General features: G+C 46.0%; 1 protein-coding gene across 1 annotated transcript in view; it reads left to right on the top strand.

The window, feature by feature from the left end:
- The first annotated feature begins 8,072 nt into the window (after positions 1-8,072).
- LOC102774273 (leukocyte immunoglobulin-like receptor subfamily B member 1) overlaps positions 8,073-22,324 on the top strand; it is a 29,690-nt gene continuing 15,438 nt past the window's right edge. The window contains exons 1-2 of the mRNA XM_006760307.2: positions 8,073-8,106; positions 8,916-9,215. Of these exons, the coding sequence (XP_006760370.1) occupies positions 8,073-8,106; positions 8,916-9,215 (334 nt within the window). The remainder of the gene's footprint in view (positions 8,107-8,915; positions 9,216-22,324) is intronic.

Genomic DNA, 22,324 nt, shown 5'->3' with positions numbered 1-22,324 from the left:
ATCCCCAGTGGGGGGTGTGCAGGAGGCAGCCGGTCGACGTTTCTCTCTCATCGATGTTTCTGACTCTCTGTCCCTCTCCCTTCCTATCTGTAAAAAATCAATAAAATATATTTTTTTAAAAAAACAGCAATGAACGAATGTGTAAATAAGTGGAACAACAAACCAATCTTTCTCTCTCTTCCTCCCTCTCTAAAATCAATTTAAATTTTTTTAAATTTAAGATAAAGGCCCCTACTAAACTGTGCACCTGAAACGAATATAAAATATTGAGTATCAACTGTAATAGAAAAATAAGTGAATAAAAGTTGGTCATGCTACACCAAAAAAAAAATTTAAATAAAGGCACAAAGGCACCTGCTGGGAAGAAGTGCTGTCCTACAGCCTAGAAGGACAGAATTGTTGCAGACGTGATGCGTGTCATTAGCAACAGTGCCGGCGTACTGTCACCATAGGCATTGGGGGAGGAGGGAAGGGGAGGGGACTATGAATTCTATAACATCACTGTCCCAAAGCCTGCATTTCTGTGACACTTGTATCCGTCTTTTGGGACCCAGTTCTGATACCTCCCAATCTACAGATGAAAGACTGAAGACAGCCCCAGTGCCCATCAGTAGGCGAATAAAAAGCTGCATCCAGTTCTGATACCTCCCAATCTACAGATGAAAAACCGAAAACAGCCCCAGTGCCCATCAGTAGGCGAGTAGATGAAAAAGCTGCAGTACCTTTACACCATGGAATGCTATGCAGCTGTGAGAACGAAAGGATCTCTTACCCTTTGCAGCAGCATGGAGGGACCTGGAGAGTATTATGCTAAGCGAAATAAGCCAGTCAGAGAAAGACAAGCATCACATGATCTCACTTATGTAGGGAATCTAATGAACAAAATTAACTGACGGACAAAATAGAACCAGAGGCTTGGATACATGGAAAAGACTAATAGAGAATAGAGATAAGGGGGTGTGGAGGGGTAGACTGGATAAAAGAAGGTGAAGAGATTAGCTAAAGAGCATATGAGCATCACCCAGAGACACAGACGACAGTGTGGTGCTGGCCAGAGGAAAGGGGGTGGGGGGCTCCATGGAAATGGGCAATAGCGGTGGGGGGAACATAAGGACATCTGTAATAGTATCAACAATAAAAATAAATACAGACTGAAGCTCAGAGCCATGCCCCACTCGAAGTGATGGGCTGGGGGGCGGGGGCGGGCAGGACGCCACAAATGGGGCCTCGGAAATATCCTGAAATCAGTTTGTGGCAGGGGTTGCCCGACTCCGTACATCTACTAAAAGTCACGGCCCGCTTAAAACGGGTGGATTTTAGGAGATGGAATTATACCTCAACGGAACACTTAGAAATGACCTTAGAAGGGGGGGGTGGGAATTGCATATGGAAACACCGGGGAGCTGCCCCCCCTCTCAACCCGTTTTCTCATCCTTGTGAAAGAGAGCTCGGCCTGAGGACCTCAAGACATCCCTCTAAAAGTCTCACAGCGACCCTTTAAAGGCAGCAACAAAATAGAACCAGAGGGACTAAGCCAGTAACTGCTATTGACTTAAAAGACAGACAGAGAAAGAGGTCAAGAGCTGGTACTCACCTCCTGAGGCGAAGGCTTAGGTCTGGTCTGAGAGTGTCCCACGCAAAGGAACCCTCAGAGCAGCTCTTCTGCCCGCCTGCGCTCCGTGATTGGCCAGGGAGCAGATCTTCCCGCCCACGGTATTGAAATAGCCCCACTGTGGTCATCAATGGGTGCTTGTCCACCTTGAAAACGAGACTCACATTGAAATGACCTGGGCCCTATGTGGGGTGATCCTAATTGAACTGGTCAGAAGCTCTCCGGGTGATTCCAATGCTCAATCTCACTCCTAGGTCATCGAGGGCGGGGTTTTCAACCTCTCCAGGTGGACGATTCTTCAGGGTGGGGGTGAGGGGGTTTGTCCTGTCTATGGAAGAGTGCTTATCAGCATCCTGGCCCCCATCCACGAGGTGTCAATAGCATCTCCAGGTGTGACCACCAAAAAGGTCTCCAAACACTGTCACGTGTCACCAGGAGTTGAGAACCACTGACGGGGTTGCAATTGGGTGCTTCCAGCATTATACTAAGTAGATTGAAATGCATGCACATTCTATGTTCAATAAAATGCATATATTAGGCCCTGGCCAGGTAGCTCAGTTGGGTAGAGTGTCTTCCCAATACACCAAGGTTTGGGGCTCAAACCCCAGTCAGGGCACATATGAGAATCAATGTTTCTCTCTCTTTCTCTCTCTCTCTCTATCTCTCTGTCAAATTAATGAGAATATCCTCAGGTGGCTCTCTCTCTCTCTCTCTCTATCTTTCTGTCAAATTAATGAGAATATCCTCAGGTGAGGATTAAAAAGAAAAAGGATAGCATGAAAGTCAGTGCCTCGAGCTGTTAAGGGGCGCCTAAGACCGTCCTGCATATCAGATATTTACATGACGATTCACAACAGTAGCAACATGACAGTGATGAAGTAGCAGCGAAACTAATGTTATGGTTGGGTCACAACATGAGGAACTGTCTTGAAAGGGCCAGAAGGTTGAGAACCACTGTGTTAGCTCAGCACAATAACTAGCCAGCTAACTAAATTAGTAAGTCAGCACATACATAAATTAAAGCATACAATTGTTTCATGACCTACCTAGTTTAGGGTTCAGAAAATCAACTGGAAGGCAAAAATAATTACATATATAGGTATGGGCTCATATGTATCATAAGCCAGTTATTACATTACTTCTTTTAATCATCCTATGATGTCTGTATACTCTTTTTTTTATTTAAGTGGTTGCAGGGCCGAGGGTCTAGCCTGCAACCAAAGTATGTGCCCTTGACCGGACTCAAACCCAGGACTCTTCAGTACACAAGGCTGATGCTCTATCCACTGAGCCAAACCAGTCAGGGATATGTATACTCTTTTAAAAATATATATTTTTTATTGATTTCAGTGAGGGAGGGAGAGGGAGAGAAGATAGAAACATCAATGGTGAGAATCATTGATCAGTTGCCTCCTACATGCCCCCTACTGAGGAATGAGCCCGCAACCAGGGCATGTGCCCTTGACCGGGAATCGAACCATGACCTCCTACAACAGACGCCATAGGTATACTCTGAACACCGCCCCACACATTGACAAGTGAAGAAATTGAGAGTGAAATATTGAGTGGCATCCCCCTCAAGTTCACAGAATTCATGGGTGGCAAGGAAAGGAATGGACTTCAACAGACTTCTGTTGCAGTGAGTTTGGGTGTGACAGACAGATCCTGAAATGGTGACTAAATATGAAAAAGAGGAACTACATGGCCAGAACAGAGCACGGGGTGAACTGATAAGAAGCCACAATCAAAAATACTTTAACAGAACACCCAGTGTCGTTAAAACAGAGCCCAGCCAGGCCGCAGTCTCTGCAAGGGAGCAGGTGAATGAGGTGAAGAGAGCAGGACAGTCACCTGGAAAGGGAGAAATTAAACCCACCTCAACCTCAAAACCACCTGCTTCAAAATAAGCTCCCTAAATTCTGCCATCTGTGACACTGTGGATGAACCTGGAGGACATTATGCTAAGTGAAATAAGAGAAAGACGAATACTGCATGATCTCACCTATAAGTGGAATCTAAAAACCTGAACTCATAGAGACAAAGAGTAGAATGGTGGTTGGGGGGGGAGGGGGGAATGGGAAGATGTAAGGCAAATGATACAAACTTCCCCTTCTAAGATGATGAAGTCCTGAGGATTTAGTAAACAGCATAGTAATTTTATCATTTTAAAATTTTTTATTAAATCTTTTTTAATATATTTTTTATTTCAGAGAGAAAGGGAGAGGGAGGAAGAGATAGAAACATCAATAATGGAAAGAGAGGCATTGATTGGCTGCCTCCTACACACCCCCTACCGGGGATGGAGCTCGCAACCCAGGCATGTGCCCTTGACTGCAATCCAACCCGGATCCTTCAGTCCATAGGCCAACACTCTATCCACTAAGCCAGACCAGCTAGGGCGGCAGCATAGTCATTTTAGTTAACAGCACGATATTATGTATTTGAAAGTTGCTATGAGATATGAACTGTTCCTACCAACAAAACAAAAAAAAATGGTAATTATGTGAGGTGATGGCAGTGTCAACTAGCATTGTAGTGGCAATCAATCATATCGCAATGTATAAATGTATCAGATCAACGCATTGTGCACCTTAAACTCACACAATGCAATATGTCAATTATATCCTAATCAATAAAAGTAAAAAGGAATGAGGTGCTGCCCTGACAGGTGTGCTCCATGGTTAGAGCATCAGCCCAAACACTGGGCTTGATTCTCAGGTTTGATTCCTGGTCAAGGGCACGTACCTGGGTTGCAGGTTGGATCCCCACCAAGACAAGTGGATGTGTCTCTTTTCTCTCTCTCTCTCTCTCTCTCTCGCTCTCTCTCTCTCTCTCTCTCTCTCCCCCTCTTTCACTCTCTCTAAAAATCAATGGTAAAGCATATCCTCAAGTGAGGATTAACAAAACAAAAAAAAGGAATGAGGTACTAATGCATGCTGCAACACAGATAAAAACATTATGCCAAGATGCAAAAGACCGCCTGTTTGTTAAGTGGTTCCATTTCTGTGAAATTTCCAAGAAAGTCAACCCTGTAGAGACACAAAGTAGATTGCCTGGGGCTGGTGGTAGAAATGGGGTAAACTGTAAAGGGGAATTTGAAATCTTAGTGGAGCTGTGGAAGATTCTAAAACTGGATTGTGGCAATGATTGCATAAATTGGGAAACAGTAAAAGTCATTGAACTATGCACACACAAAACTCTTTCTAGGAAGTTTTTCCTGAGTGCCTCCTCAGACTCTATTGCTGGTGTGACTGTCATTCAATGTCAGGAATCAGCAGGCTTTCTCTAAAGGCCAAATACTAAATGACTGGAACGGAGAGCATTATGCTAAGTGAAATAAGCCAGTCAGATCTCACTCATTTGTGTTAGGTGAACGTGATAATCACTACACTACGGAAACCCAGGTTCATTTGTGGAATATAGAGAACAACATAGACTGATGAACAGGGACAGATCCAGAGCCAGAGAAACAGTGATCAGACTGTCAATTCCCGGAGGGAAAGTAGGGGAGGGTAGGGGTAAGGGGAAGAAATCAACCAAAGGACTTGTATGCATGCATATAAGCCAAACCAGTGGACACAGACACCTTCTGGTCTGTGCTCCTAAAAGCTGAAGCCAAAACAGCTTGAGAGCAAAGAAATGTTAAGGAGTGTGCCTGGAAATGGTTCTTTAACAAAAATAGTCATTGTTGTGTTTAAGGTCTCCATTTGTGACTCTGGCAGATGGAGATAGATTAGATATAGATTAGATAGATGGGTGGATGGGTGGATGGTTGATGAAGGAATAAAGGATCATGGATAGATGGTGGGTAATAAATGGACGGATGGAAGGATGAATAGACAGATGGATGATGGATGGATGGACAATAGATGAATGAATAGATGGATGGTGGATGGATAGATAGACAGGTGGATGATGGATAGATGGATAGGCAGACAGATGGGTAGATAGATAGCAGTTAGATGAGCGGATGGATAGATGGATAGATGATGGAAGGAAGGAAAATAGATGGATGGTTGGATAGATAATAGATGGATGATAAATGGGTGGATGGAAGGATGATGGACATATGGATGATGAATAGATGGGTAGACAGCTGGGTAGATAGATAGTAGATAGATGGATGGATGGATGGATGGATGGATTGGTTGGTATGGATATTTTTCCCTAGTGTCAGAGACAGGAAACCCTATCTAACTACTTTTGACCTGTCTGCCTCTGAGTAGAGCATTTAATTATCTTCTAAGTTCTGGAAAAAAAACCCTTCTTTTCAGCCACAGACACCTCCAATTACAACCTCTACACCATGTTACTCTACGTTGATGATGGACACACACACACACACACATACACACACACACACACACACAAGCTTTTTCTTTCCTTGTTTATGGTACCAGACTTCAGTAAGTAACTCAAATAAACATGTGGGGGAATCCATCCTTACTTCTTCCCTTTCCTATAAGCCCCAGAATCAACCACTCATTACATCTCTGCTATTTCTAGCCCTGGCTCTGTAGCTCAGTTCGTTAGAGTGTTGGTCCTGATATGTCAAGGTTGTAGGTTCAATTTCCAGTCAGGGCACACCCAAGAATCAACCAATGAATGCATATATAAGTGGAACAACAAATCAATGTTTCTCTCTCTCAAAATAAAATTGATGAATAAAAAATTTTCTAAAGAATTCCGTTTCATCTCAATCATAAATTTCTGTTGTCAGATTATACCAATGGAAGCTACTTATGTTGATTTGTTTTAAATTTTACTATTTTTATTGATTTTAAAAAGAGAGGAAGAGAGAGATAGCAACATCGATGAAACTTGCACACCTCCTACTGAATTGAGCCCACAACCCAGGCCTGTGCCCTAACTGGGAATCAAACCTCAACCTCCTGGTTCATGGGTCGAAGCTCAACCACCGAGCCACGCTGGTTGGGCTTGGGTTTTTTTTTTTAAATGAGAGTCAGGTTAGAGTGTGAGCTTCAGGATGATTTTGAGGGCTGGTGAACAAGCCTGGAGACGCCTGGTCAGGGATGCCCTGATACTCCCACAGGCCAGGTCTGATGTGGGCACTGCCGATCCTACCACAGACCACACATGCCACAGCCTCATTGCTGCTCCGTCATCAGCAGGAGCTTTGCACCCTCGCAATTAGTCACCAGCAGCTCTAGCCCAGCATCCCACCTGCAACCAAGAGGGGCAATGGGAACTCCACCTCAATGCCCCTATACTTCCTTGAGCCATGAATCTCATGGAACGGAGGCTGGAGAGAGAATGGCCTAGCATTCCCTGGGCGGGGGGGAATGTTATTCTTACACTCCAGTAAGAATTATTTTTTTAATCCTCACTGGAGGATATTTTTCCATTGATTTTTAGACAAAGTGGAAGGAAGGGAGGAGGGGGAACAGAGGAGGTGGGAGGGAGAGAGAGAGAAGTAGAGGGAGAGAGACAGCGCCCTAGCCAGTTTGGCTCAGTAGATAGTACATCGGCATGCAAACCAAAGGATCCGGGTTTGATTCTGGTCAAGGGCAAGTACCTCGGTTGCAGGCTCCCGGCCTGGTCAGGGGCCTGAGGGAGGCAACCAATCCATGTGTCTCTTTCACATCAGTGTTTTTCTCATCTCTGTCTCTCCCTTCCAATCTCTCTAAAAATCAATGGGGGAAAGCATGTCCTTGGGTGAGGATTTAAAAAAAGAAATTATTACTTTCCTGTTCATTATCCTGTGATTGTCTTACCCCATCCACTACTTAAAAAGATTAAAGTGGGGCCCTAACCGGTTTGGCTCAGTGGATAGAGCGTCGGCCTGCGGACTGAAGGGTCCCAGGTTCAATTGCAGTCAGGGGCATGTACCTTGGTTGTTGGCACATCCCTAGTGGGAGGTGTGCAGGAGTCAGCTGATCGATGTTTCTCTTTCATCGATGTTTCTAACTCTCTATCCCTCTCCCTTCCTCTCTGTAAAAAATCAATAAAATATTTTTTAAAACGGGAAAAAGAAAAAAAATTTAAGTGGGGCCCAGAACATACAAATCAGATTAGACTGACAGCAGGGGTTCTTGTTTCTTTTTGTTTATTTTGGTTTGTTTTCGTGTTTTGGGGGGTGTTTTTGAGCTATAGTGGCAACATTTATTAGCGAGCCCTTGACAAGACAGCCACAGTGGGCGAGGCACTACCGGGGCGGGTCCAGCAATAGGAGCGGTGGACCTTGGGGATCTGCCCCCCAGGAACACGACACCTACATCTCCTTCTGCTCTGACAGCAATTTGAGGTTTAGATGGTTAATGACTTCATGCTGTCAGCTGTGGCTGCAGGCCTCCCAGAGGAACTAGGAAAAGGGATGTGGACCCGCCTTCCCTTTCCCTTTGGGGGCGGGGCCACACCCACACTCCCAGGAGGGCGGGATCACTTTCACACAAGTCTGCTCAGCATTCCTGAGTCCAGCGGCCAGCCAGGACCCAGGATCATGTCCCTGGTTCTTCCCACCCTGCTCTACCTCGGTGAGTCTGGACAGAAGGGCGGGCAGGAAGGTGGTTCTGTAAGGTTGGGCTGTGCTCACCTGTGTTTCCTTTCAGGGTTGTATCTAACCCAGAGCAGTTGGGTTCAGGAAGGTGAGTATTCCATTTAATATTCCCAATGACTAAGTAGGGTTTGGCCAGATTTGAGCTCTTGGGGGGCTGGGAAGAGGGGTCCTGGCCTTTAAATTTTGGCTGTAAGAGGGAGGATGAGGAGGGTGGCATGAGAAACAGACACACCTGTAAATATATTACCGCTTCTTCTAGGAAATCTCCCCCCACCTGTTATCATAGCTCTGCCTGGATCCATTGTCCCATTTAATAGACCAGTGACCATCCTGTGCCAAGGGCCTCCAGTCGCTGAAGCCTACGAGATACATACAGTGAGAGAACCTTCAACTAAAGACACAAGTAAATCACTGATGGCTGGGAACACTTTAAATATCACAGAGATGGAACCAGACCAGACAGGACTGTACCGCTGTTCCTATAGAATTGCAGGACAACGGTCCCAGCTCAGTAACATCCTCTGTCTGGTGATGACGGGTGAGTGGGACCCAGGCAGCAGGGCCGGGAGGGACCTCTTTGCACAGGGGAGAACCAGGCTCTGAGATAAGGAGCAGGAAGCAGCAAAGTCTCTACCTCTGGGAAGGAATCAGGGATGATGCAGAGACACATTCCCTCAGGGCAGGACATGGAGGGGATAAGCCAGACCCACATCTGCTCCCCTGAACAGGAAAGGACAGCACATGGATATGGCTTCCCCTTTATCAGCAAACTTCCTTCTTTCTCAGGAACCTTTGACAAACCCTCACTTTCCAGCATGAGTGGCAGGGTGGTGGCTTCAGGAGACAATGTGAAGTTACAGTGTTTCTCCAGTTTCAAGTTTGATGCATTTATTCTCACCAAAGAAGACGCACCTCAGTTCACCCAGACACAAAGATCCACGGCCCAGGACAATGGACAGCAGGCCACCTTCCACATGGACCATGTCACCTCCACACATGCAGGGACCTACAAATGCTACGGTACCTTCAGCAAAGACCCCTATGTGTGGTCTCACCCCAGCGACCCATTGCAGCTTGTGGTCACAGGTGAGGAAGGCCCTCCATCCCCACGTCCCCTTCTGGAGATGACACTGTCCACTTAGGGAGTGACTGAAAGAAAGAGAAGAGTGCGGTGGGAAGCCCTTGGCAACACCATCTGCTTCCACAAAAGCTGTAAGCACCCCACCTACACACACCACGCAGGCCTCCTAGATATAGCCAGGGGAAACACTTTTTGAAGCATATGATTATCTAACCACTAGGCTATACACTTAAAAATAATGCAAAGTGATAGTGAATGTAAACTGTAATTGGAAATTTAAAAGCCTGAGCTGTTCCCACCCAATGTTTCCTTCCAAGGTTGTATCTAGCCCAGAGCACTCAGGCTCAGAATGCTGAGTATCCTTTTACTGTTCAAGGACTCAGTAGGTTTGGCCAGATATCAGCTCTCTTGGGGGCTGGGAAGAGGATCTTGGCATTTAAACTAGTGGCTGTAAAGGGGGAGGAAGTGGAGGGTGGCGTGAGAAACAGATACACCTGTGAATTTATTACCTTTTTTCCAGCAAGTCTCCCCCCACCTGTTATCAAAGCTCTGCCTGGATCCATGGTTCTATATAATGAACCAGTGACCATCCGGTGCCAAGGGCCTCCAGATGCTGAAGCCTACGCGATATATAAAGAGGAAGAACCTGAATATAGGGCTGGAAAGCAATTACTGGTGGCTGGGAAGACCGACACTTCAACTATCCAAGAGATGGAACCATACTGGACAGGAATGTACCGCTGTTCCTATCAGAGGGGAGGACACTGGTCCCCGCTCAGTAACATCCTGCATCTGGTGATGACGGGTGAGTGGGACCCAGGCAGCAGGGCGGGACCTCTTTGCAGCAGGAAAAGCAGGAAAACCAGGCTCTGAGATACGGAGCAGGAAGCAGCAAAGCCTCTACCTCCAGGAAGGAATCAGGGATGATGCAGAGACACATTCCCTCAGGGCGGGACATGGAGGGGATAGAAGCCAGAGCCACATCTACTCCCTAAAATAAGAAGGGACAGTGCATGAATGTGGCTTCCCCTTTATCAGCAAACTTCTTTCTTTCCCAGGATCTTATGACAAACCCTCACTCTCGAGCATGAGTGGCACGATGGTGGCTCCAGGAGACAATGTGACGTTACAGTGTTTCTCCAGAATCGGATTTCAGGCATTTATTCTCACCAAAGAAGATGCACCTCAGCTCACCCAGAGACAAAGCTCCACAACCCAGGACAATGGACAGCAGACCACCTTCCACATGGACCGTGTCACCTCCACACAGGCAGGGACCTACAGATGCTACGGTACCTTCAGCAAAGACCCCTATGTGTGGTCTCACCCCAGTGACCCACTGCAGCTTGTGGTCAGAGGTGAGGAAGCTGGTCCATCCCCACGTCCCCTTCTGGAGATGACACTGTCCACTTAGAGCAGTGACTAGTAGGAAGCCGTGTCCACACTATCAGCTTCCATAAAAATTATGAGGACTTCACCACTCACCTATCATACAGGCCTCTGACACATACCTAGGGGCTGGGAGAGTATATAGGTCATTGTGAATCTGCGGAGACGGAGCCTGAGCACAGATAAGGAAATCATCCCCATTTGCAAAAGCTGCTGACAATCCTGATCCCACAGAATTTAGCTGTCCTCCTGGTGAATAACTGGTACTCTTTTTTTTTTTTTTTAACTGTAAGGAGACCATTTATTGGGTAAGTGACAGAGGTAGAAGAAGTAAGTCCTAGAAGAAAGGGGCTTAGGAAACAAGTTGTGGAGGTAAAACAAGGGCCTGTGGAGTTTGGCAGTGAGGAACCTAGAGGTATTGTGCCTGGAAGGGGAAGCAGGGAAGGAAAAGTGAGATGGAGAGAGAAGGGAATGTCACAGGCGTGCTCTCTGAGTGGAGAGTGCCAACGGGTAGTCTTTGCAGAAGGAGCAGGAAAAGTGAAGGAAGATTAGGTGCAACGGGACTGAGGGAGAGAGAATCTTCGACTAAAGACACAAGGAATATCTGGGAGGCCATTCCCCATCAGCTGAGTCAATGGTTTGCAGAGGGACATCCCAAAAGGACCAGGCAGGGCTCCCATGGAGAAGACTTAAAGCTCCTCACCCAGTCCCCACACCTGCCTTTCATGACCCCAGAATTCCTTAAGGCTATCACCACAGGGCTCATAATGAAGAGAAGAAAGAAGGCAGATACTGCTTATGTAGAAGGTGGCTGGGCAGCGACCTCCCAGATCCAGGAGACTGGAGACATGAGCTCAGGTGGGGGTCCCCTCCAATCTGCACCCATGCCCCCACCCAGGCCTTCACTGCATTATAATCTGTGTCCATGGCTTTTGCATATGTGTATATAAGTTCTTTGGTTCATCTCTTCCTGGTCCCCTTTGTCTGAGACTCATGCTTCTATGTCTCTGGATCTATTTTGGTCATCAGTTTATTTTGTTCATTAGAGTCCACATAAGAGTGAGGTCATGTGGTACTTGTCTTTCTCTGACTGGCTTAGTTCACTCACCAAGAAAAATCAAAAATGAAATTTCCATTTGACCCAGTGATCCCACTCCTAGGAGTATATCCTAAGAAGCCCAAAATACCAACCAGATAGAATATGTGCACCCTATGTTCATAGCAGTGTTATTTACAATAGCTAATATCTGGAAACAGCCCAAGTACCCATCAGCAGATGAGTGGATGCAAAAGCTGTGGTACATTTACACAGTGGAATACTATGCAGCTGTACAAAACAAGGATCTATGCAATTTTTGTGAAATTTATTGGGGTGACATTCTTTATAATAAAAGCATAATATGCTAAGTGTCTAACTGATTGGTCAACTGTTCAGTCGACCTCTCAAGCAATCGCTACACTGACCACCAGAGGGGCAGACGCTGTGACCCATAGGTTAGCTTGATGCTGGGTCCAGCCGATCAGGACTGGGCGAGACAGGCTGAACATGCCCTGGAGCCCACCTCCCACCCTCCCCCCCCAGCCAGCCAGCCCCCATCAGCCCTGACCCAGGACTGGGCAAGATCACCCCAATGGGCCCCGATCGCCGGCCAGGCCAAGGGATCCCACTGGTGCACAAATTTCTGCACTGGGCCTCTTGTTAGTTAATAAGATTATATAGGTTTCAAATTAACAATTTTATGATACATGATCTGCATATTGCATTGTATACTCCTCAACCATGAGAACAGATGAAATACTGCCATTTGTAACAACATGATTTGACCTTGAGAATATTATACTAAGCGAAATGAGTCAGTCAGGAAAAGCTAAGAACTCTATCACTTCACTCACGGGTGGGATATAAAACTGAAACTCACAGATGCAGACAAGAGTGTGGTGTCATCAGAGGGAAGGAGTGGAGGGGTAGTAAAGAGTAAAGGGAACTGACTGCCCCGGCCATGGCTCAGTGGTTGGGTGTCATCGACCTAGGAACCAGGAGGTCATGGTTCAATTCCAAGTCAGGCTCCATCCCCAGTGTGGGGAGGTGCAGGAGGCAGCCAATCAATGATTCTCTATCATCATTGGTGTTTCTCTCTCTCTAAAATCAATATAAATATATATTTTTAATAAAGTGGTAAAGGGGACAAAGTAGATGGTGACCTAAGATGATTTGACTTTGGGTGGGTATGGAGGCTCCTCAAAAAATGAAGAATAGAGTTATCGCCTGGCTGCTGTGGCTCAGTGGGTTGAGTGTCATCCCAGGCACCAAGATGTCACTGGTTCAATTCCAGATCAGAGCACATGCCTGGGTTGCAGGCTCCATCCTCAGTAGGGGGCATGCAGGAATTAGCTGCTTAATGTTTCTCTCTCGCTCCCTTCCTTTCTCTCTCAAATCAATAAAACACAGATGAGAAAGAAAGGTGATATAAATGACTCATAGATAGTTGGATGATAGAGAAATATAATAAATTATATACAAACATGGATAGTTACAACAGATATATACATGACAGAAAGGTAAGTAGATGAGAGAAAGAAAGGTGGTATGGAAGATAGATAGATAGATAGATAGATAGATAGATAGATAGATAGATATAACAGAAAACAGATGATAGATAAAAATAATAGATTTTTAGATAGATACATATTAGTAACAGATGGAAATATACATGACAGGAATGTAGGTAGACAAAAATAAAGAAAGAGACACAGAAATACAAAGGCATATTTTGTCCCAGTGTCAAACAAAAGAAAGTCTTGAAGCATTAACCCAATCACCACAGTTCTTGTGAAGATTACATGCAACTTTCTCCACAGAATCTTGATAAAATGAAAACCCAGTAAAGGTCAGCTGTTATATTACTTCAGATTTGTGTAGAAGAATGACTCATGTTGGTGCAGAGAGGGGAAGATTTTAAATCTAAGATATATGTTTATTGAGAAAAGTGAATGGCATAGCTACTCAGTAAGGTTCAGCCAGTGAGATGGTTTAAAAAGAAAGACCCATTGCCCAGCTGAAGGGGGTGAGTAGTTGAGCACTGACCTATGAATCAGGAGGTCAAAGTTCAAATCCCAGTCAGTCCACATGCCTGGGTTGTGGGCTCCATCCCCTGTGAGGACATGCAGGAGGCAGCCAGACAATGATTCTCTCTCATCATTGATGTTTCTACCTCTCTCTCCCTCCCCCTTGCCCTCTCTGAAATCAATAAAAACATATTTAAAAAAAAAAAAAGGGTGAAGAGAAGCCGGCACTCAAATAAACCTCTTTCCTTTTACCAGCAAAATTAAAAGAACCAAGGGGTGGCAAAACCCAGTGAAATTACCTTGCTTAGGTTCATCACTTTCATCCATGGACAGAGTCAGTGCTAACAATGCCGTGGGAACATGCACAGTCGGCAAAGAACTAATAATTATGTCATTGCCTCCCTAAGAAGGCCTGCTCTGGACCACATGCACACACTGTGAGTCTAGCTTTGCAGAAAGACAGAATTTTGACCCATTTTGCACATGATCAGGAGGAAGCTCTGCATTTAGTAGCAGGAGCCATGAGCTCACAGTGTTTTTCAGAGCCGATCTCAGACTGGGAACTACTTCTGTCCTGTTCTTCATCTGTGTCCCACTTACTGCTCACTTCATACAGGAAGATTAAATGCCCATGAGGAATTGGGGACAGAAAATAGGGCCAGACTGGGATGATAGAGGTTTCAAGTTCACATGACTAACATCATGATCAGCTACCTCTGCAAGGCTTTAGCAGAAGACGTTGTGAAATGTCTTCACTCTGGAAGTGAGAATCAAGGCCCTCCCACCACTTCCTGTTCCTTGGTGTGACTTTCAGAGAAGTCTGTTCCGCATAAAGGCAGTATCACTGAAGCCAACGGGCCAGAGAGGACCCAGAATCATGTCGGTGGTTCTTCCCATTTTGCTCTATCTCGGTGAGTCAGGACAGAGGAGTCAGGGTGCAAATACTTGGCTACCGGGGCAGGTCAGAGGTTCCATAAGGCTGGGCTGTTCTCCAATATGAATGAGCAAACAAAACAGAAACAGACTCTCAGACACGGAGAACAGGCTGACAGTTGCCAGAGGAGAGTGTATTGGGACTGGGTGTAAAGGAGAAGGGATTGAGAAGTATAGATTGGGAGTTACAGAATACTCATGGGAACGTAGAGTACGGCATAGAAATATAGCCAATACTATTGTAACCAGTATGTATGGTGCCAGAAGGGTACTGGACATAGCAAGGGGAATCACTTCATAATGTATATGATTTTCTAACCACTAGGCAGTACACCTGAAACTAACATAAAATAATATTGAATGTAAACTGTAATTGAAAATATTAAAAATTTTTAAGACGAAGTTGTTCTCACCCAATATTTCTCTCCAGGATTGTATCTCACCCAGAGCACTCAGGCTGCAATCGGTGAGTATCCTTTTAATGTTTAAGGATTGAATAGAGTTTGGCCAGATATCAGCTCTCTTGGAGGCTGAGAAGAGGGGTCTTGGCAGTTAAACTCATGGCTATAAAGTTGAGGACATGGAGGATGGCATGAGAAACAGATACAGCTGTAAATTTATTACCTGTTTTTCTAGCACGGCATCACAAACCTGTTATCACAGCTCAGCCTGGATCCGAGGTTCAATACAATGAACCAGTGACCATCCAATGCCAAGGGCCTCCATACGCTGAAGCCTACAAGATATACAAAGAGATAGAACCTGAGCCTAGGAATGGAAGTAAATTACTGGTGGCTGATAGGACCAACACTTTATATATCCAAAAGATGAAACGAGACAATATAGGACTGTACCGCTGTTCCTATATGGGAGCAGGATTCTGGTCCCCCCTCAGCGACCCCCTGGAACTGGGGATGATAATGGGTGAGTGGGACCCAGGCAGCAGGGCTGGGCAGGACCACTTTGCAGAGGGAGAACCAGGCTCTGAGATACGGAGCAGGAAGCAGCAAAGCCTCTACCTCTAGGAAGGCATCAGGGATGATGCAGAGACACGTTCCCTCCGGGCGGGACACGGAGGGGATAGAAGCCAGAGGCACATCTGCTGCTGGGGACAGGAAGGGACATGGCCTCCCCTTTATCAGCAACTTCCTTCTTTATCACGATCTTATGACAAACCCTCACTCTCAAGCATGAGTGGCACAGTGGTGGCTTCAGGAGACAATGTGAAGTTACAGTGTTTCTCCAACACCACGTTTCATATATTTATTCTCACCAAAGAAGATGCACTTCTCACCACTCAGACACAAAGCTCCACAGTCCAGGACAATGGACAGCAGGCCACCTTCCACATGGACCATGTCATGTCCACACAGGCAGGGATCTACATGTGCTACGGTGCCTTCAGCAAAGACCCCTATGTGTGGTCTCACCCCAGTGACCCACTGAAGCTGGTGGTCAGAGGTGAGGAAGGTGATCCATCCCCACGTCCCCTTCTGGAGATGACACTGTCCACTTAAGGAGTGACTGAAAGAAAGAGAAGAGTGTGATGGGAAGCCCTTGGCAACACCATCTGCTTCCACAAAAGACACAAGCACCCCACCCGCACACACCACGCAGGCCTCCTAGATATAGCCAGGGGAAACACTTTTTGAAGCATATGATTATCTAACCACTAGGTTATACACCTGAAAATAATGCAAAGTGATAGTGAATATCACCTTTAACTGAAACTTTAAATATTTTAAAAAGCCTGAGCCATTCTCTCCCAATGTTTCCTCCCAGGGTTGTATCCAGCCCAGAGCACTCAGGCTCAGAATGCTGAGTATCCTCATAATGTTCATGGATGGAGTAGGGTTTGGCCAGATATCAGCTCTCTTGGGGGCTGGGAAGAGGAGTCTTGACATTTAGAATTCTGGCTAAGAGGAGAGGAAGTGGCGGGTGGCATGAGAAACAATTACACCTGTAAATTTATTACCTGTTTTTCTAGTTAGTCTCACCGCACCTGTTATGAAAGCTCTGCCTGGACCCATGATTTTATATAATGAACCAGTGACCATCCTGTGCCAAGGGCCTCCATACGCTGAAGCCTACAAGATATACAAAGAGATAGAACCTGAGCCTAGGAATGGAAGTAAATTACTGGTGGCTGGTAGGACCAACACTTTATATATCCAAAAGATGAAACGAGACAATATAGGACTGTACTGCTGTTCCTATATGGAAGGAGGACTCTGGTCCCCCCTCAGCAACTCCCTGGGACTAGGGATGACAATGGGTAAGTGGGACCCAGGCAGCAGGGCTGGGCGGGACCACTTTGCAGAGGGAGAACCAGGCTCTGAGAAACGGAGCAGGAAGCAACAAAGCCTCTACCTCTAGGAAGGCATCAGGGATGATGCAGAGACACGTTCCCTCCGGGCGGGACATGGAGGGGATAGAAGCCAGAGGCACATCTGCTGCTGGGGACAGGAAGGGACATGGCCTCCCCTTTATCAGCAACTTCCTTCTTTATCACGATCTTATGACAAACCCTCACTCTCAAGCATGAGTGGCACAGTGGTGGCTTCAGGAGACAATGTGAAGTTACAGTGTTTCTCCAACACCACGTTTCATATATTTATTCTCACCAAAGAAGATGCACTTCTCACCACTCAGACACAAAGCTCCACAGTCCAGGACAATGGACAGCAGGCCACCTTCCACATGGACCATGTCATGTCCACACAGGCAGGGATCTACATGTGCTACGGTGCCTTCAGCAAAGACCCCTATGTGTGGTCTCACCCCAGTGACCCCCTGCAGCTGGTGGTCAGAGGTGAGGAAGGTGATCCATCCCCACGTCCCCTTCTGGAGATGACACTGTCCACTTAGGGAGTGACTGAAAGAAAGAGAAGAGTGTGGTGGGAAGCCCTTGGCAACACCATCTGCTTCCACAAAAGACACAAGCACCCCACCCGCACACACCAGGCCTCCTAGATATAGCCAGGGGAAACACTTTTTGAAGCATATGATTAACCACTAGGTTATACACCTGAAAATAATGCAAAGTGATAGTGAATATAAACTGTAACTGAAACTTTAAATATTTTTAAAAGCCTGAGCCATTCTCTCCCAATGTTTCTTCCCAGGGTTGTATCCAGCCCAGAACACTCAGGCTCAGAATGCTGAGTATCCTCATAATGTTCATGGATGGAGTAGGGTTTGGCCAGATATCAGCTCTCTTGGGGGCTGGGAAGAGGAGTCTTGACATTTAGAATTCTGGCTAAGAGGAGAGGAAGTGGCGGGTGGCATGAGAAACAATTACACCTGTAAATTTATTACCTGTTTTTCTAGTTGGTCTCACCGCACCTGTTATGAAAGCTCTGCCTGGACCCATGGTTTTATATAATGAACCAGTGACCATCCTGTGCGAAGGGCCTCCGGACTCTGAAGCCTACAAGATATATAAAGTGGAAGGACTTGAGCCTAGGGAAGAACGCAAATTGCTGGTGGCTGGGAAACCTAACACTTTCTCTATCCAAGAGATGAAAGCAAACTGGACAGGACTGTACCACTGTTCCTACGAGAGAGGAGAGTGGTCCCCGCCCAGTGACAACCTGGATCTGGTGATGACGGGTGAGTGGGACCCAGGCAGCAAAGCCGGGAGGGACCTCTTTGCAGAGGGAGAACCAGGCTCTGAGATACAGAGCAGGAAGCAGCAAAACCTCTACCGCTAGGAAGGCATCTGGGATGATGCAGAGACACATTCCCTCCGGGCGGGACATGGAGGGGATAGAAGCCAGAGGCACATCTGCTGCTGGGGACAGGAAGGGACGTGGCCTCCCCTTTATCAACAACGTCCTTCTTTCTCAGGAGCTTATGACAAACCCTCACTCTCGAGCATGAGTGGCACGATGGTGGCTCCAGGAGACAATGTGACGTTACAGTGTTTCTCCAGAATGAAGTTTGATTCATTTATTCTCACCAAAGATGGTGCACCTCAGTTCACCCACAGACAAAGCTACACAGTCCAGGACAATAGACTTCTGATCACCTTCCACATGGACAGTGTCACCTCCACTCAGGCAGGGACCTACAGATGCTATGGTGGCTTCAACAACAACTCCTCTATGTGGTCTCACCCCAGCGACCCATTGCAACTTATGGTCAGAGGTGAGGAAACTGGTCCATCTTCACATCCCCTTCTGAAGATGACACTGTCCACTTAGAGTAGTAACTGGTGGGAAGCCGTGTCCACCCTGTCAGCTTCCACAAAAGCTATGTGGTCCTCACCCCTAATCAGACCAGGCAGAAATTTGAGCACAGATAAAACATAACATCCCCATTTCATCCCCATTTGCAGAAGCCGCTGACAATTCTGATCCCACAGAACCCAGCCGTTCTCATGATGAGTAACGGGTAGTCTTTTTTTTTTTTTAGTGTAAGAGACCATTTATTGGGTAAATTCCAGAGGTAGAAGTAAGTCCTATAAGAAAGGGCTTAGGAATCAAGTCATGGAGGTAAAGCAAGGACCCATGGAAGTTGGCAGTGAGGAAGCTAATGGTAAGGTGCCTGGTAGGGGAAGGGAAATGGAGAAGCAAGACAATGGCACAGGCGTGGTATCTGGATGGACAGCGCCAACTGGTAGCCTTTGCAGAAGGAGCAGGAAAGGTGAAGGAAGATTAGGTGCAAAGAGATATAGGGAGAAAGAAGATTCGACTAAAGACACAAGGAATATCAGGGAGGCCATTCCTCATCATCTGAGTCAATAGTTTCCAGAGGGGCGTCCCAAAGGACCAGACAGGGTTCCCATGGAGAAGACTGAAAGCTCCTCACCCAGTCCCCAAACTTGCCTTTCATGACCCCAGAATTCCTTAAGGCTATCACCACAGGGCTCATAATGAAGAGAAGAAAGAAGGCAGATACTGCTTATGTAGAAGGTGGCTGGGCAGCGACCTCCCAGATCCAGGAGACTGGAGACATGAGCTCAGGCGGAGGGCACTTACCTGAGAGGGGCTTTGGCTCCTCCTCTGTGACCTCTGTCCTTTCTCTCTCAGGACCTGCTGGTTGGAGTGTGTCCCCCCAGAACCAAGTCCGGCTGAGCCTGGCTGGCCTGGTTCTCTTGGTCCTGGTGGTCCTGGTGGCGGAGGCCTGCTACAGCCACAAGAGGTCTGTCTATGGACTCAGATCAGCTCCTTATCTGAGCGTCATGACAAACACTGAGGATACTCGTGGCTTCTAAGGACAGTGTTGACCTGAGGGGCGGGTGACCAGAAGGAACCAGGCGCTATCTGTGTTCTCTTGGATAGATCAAGTGGTAGGGTGTGTCCGTCTCCTACAGAATCGGTCACAATGTCCCAAAATCGCAGTGAATTAATTCAGTACTAATGGGTGCCTTGGAGGTCAGAAGAGCAAATGCCTAAAATGTGTCCACTGGCCAGTACGGCTTTTTGTTATAACTGATCTTTTATTGTTGGAAATATTACAGATGTTCCTATCTTTTCCCCATAGACCCCATCCAACCTGTACCCATGCCCCCACCCAGGACATCACTGCATTATAATATGTATCTATGGTTTTTGCATGTGTGCATATAAGTTCTTTGGTTCATCTCTTCCTGGCCCCATTTGTCTGAGACTCATGCTTCTATGTCTCTGGATCTATTTTGTTCATCAGTTTATTTTGTTCATTAGATTCTACATATGAGTGAGATCAGTGGTAACTGTCTTTCTCTGACTGGCTTAGTTCACTCACCATGAAAGATTAAAAATGGAACTTCCATTTGACCCAGTGATCCCACTCCTAGGAATATATCCTAAGAAGCCCAAAATACCAACCAAATAGAATATGTGCACCCTATGTTCATAGCAGTGTTATTTACAATAGCTAATATCTGGAAGTAGCCCAAGTGCCCATCAGTAGATGAGTGGATGCAAAAGCTGTGGTACACATACACAATGGAATACTATGCAGCTGTATAAAACAAGGATCTATGCTATTTTTCATGAAATTTATTAGGGTGACATCCTATATAATATAAGCCTAATATGCTAAGTGTCTGACTGATTGGTCAACTGTTCAGTCGACCCCTCAACTAATCACTATGATGCACACTGACAACCAGAGGGGTAGACACTGTGACCCATAGATTAGCTTGCTGCTGGGGTCCAGCCAATCAGGACTGGGCGAGACAGGTGAACATGCCCTGGAGCCAACCTCCCACAGTCCCTCCTTGGCCGGCTGCCCCTATCAGCCCTGATCCAGGACTGGGCAAGTTTACCCCAATGGGCCCCGATCACCAGCCAAGCCGAGGGATCCCGCCAGTGGACATATTCATGCACTGGACCTCTAGTTAGTCAATAATATTATATAGGTTTCAAATAAACAATTTTATGATACATGATCTACATATTGCATTGTATACTTCTCAACCATGAGAACAGCTTAAATACTGCCATTTGTAACAACATGATTGGACCTTGAGAATATTATGCTAAGCAAAATGAGTCAGTCAGGAAAAGCTAAGAACTCTATCACTTCACTCACAGGGGGGATATAAAACTGAAACTCATAGACACAAATAACAGTATTGTGATTACCAGAGGGAAGGGAGTAAAAGGGCAAAGGGGACCAACCAGCATGGCTTCTTGGTTGAGCATCAACTTATGAACCAAGATGTCACTGTTTGATTCCCTGTCAGGGCACATGCCCAGGTTCCAAGCTCCATCCCCAGTGTGGGACATGCTGGAGGCAGCCCATCAATGATTCTCTCTAACCATTAGTGTTACTATCTCTCGCTCTCTCTCTCAATCTGCATTCCTCTCAGAAATCAATAAAAATATACCTTTTTTAAAAAGGGGGTACAGGGGACTAAATAGATGGTGACCTAAGAGGATTTGACTTTGGGTGGTATGGAGGCTCCTCAAAAAATGAAGAATAGAGTCATCGCCCAGCTGCTATGGCTCAATTGGTTGAGCATCATTTCAGGCACCAAGAGGTTGCTGGTTCAATTCCAGGTTGGGTCACATGCCTGGGTTGCAGACTCAATCCCCAGTAGGGGGGTTCAGGACATAGCTGCTCAATGTTTTTCTCTCTCTCCCTTTCCTTCTCTCCCTCTTCCTTCTTTTCTCTCTAATATAAATAAAACATAAATGAGAGAGAAAGGTGGTATAGATGATTCATAGATAGATAGTTGGATGATAGGGAAATATAATAAATTATATATAGATACATAGATAGTTATAGATAGATATAGACATGATAGAAGGTAGGTAGATGAGAGAGAGAAAGCTCATATGAATGATAGATGATAGATAGACAGATAGATAGATAGATAGATAGATAGATAGATAGATAACAAAAAACAGATGATAGATAAATATAATATATGATAGATAGATACTATTAGTGACAGATGGAAATATACATGATAGAAAGGTAGGTAGGCAAAATATAAAGAAAGGGACACAGAAATACAAAGGCATATTTTGTCCCAGTGTCAAACAAAAGAAAGTCTTATCTAACTATTATGACCTGTCTGCTTCTTCCGCTCGGTTGGAATCTTCCATTATCTTCTTAATCCTGAGAAAACTCCAATTTCTCATCTGATTATCTCACCTTACACCCCCTGCTCTATGCCCAGGCCATACACCAATGGCACAAACACAGGGTCTCACTTCCTCAGATAATTGAACGGGTTGTGGTGATGCTCGGGTTAAGCTTAGGTGGACGTTGACTGAAACACCACACA

The sequence above is a fragment of the Myotis davidii genome, unplaced genomic scaffold (assembly GCF_000327345.1).
Source record: "Myotis davidii unplaced genomic scaffold, ASM32734v1 scaffold1157, whole genome shotgun sequence".
Taxonomy (NCBI): domain Eukaryota; kingdom Metazoa; phylum Chordata; class Mammalia; order Chiroptera; family Vespertilionidae; genus Myotis; species Myotis davidii.
Note: the sequence above shows the minus strand (reverse complement) of the source record. Positions and strands in the feature narration are given on the sequence as shown.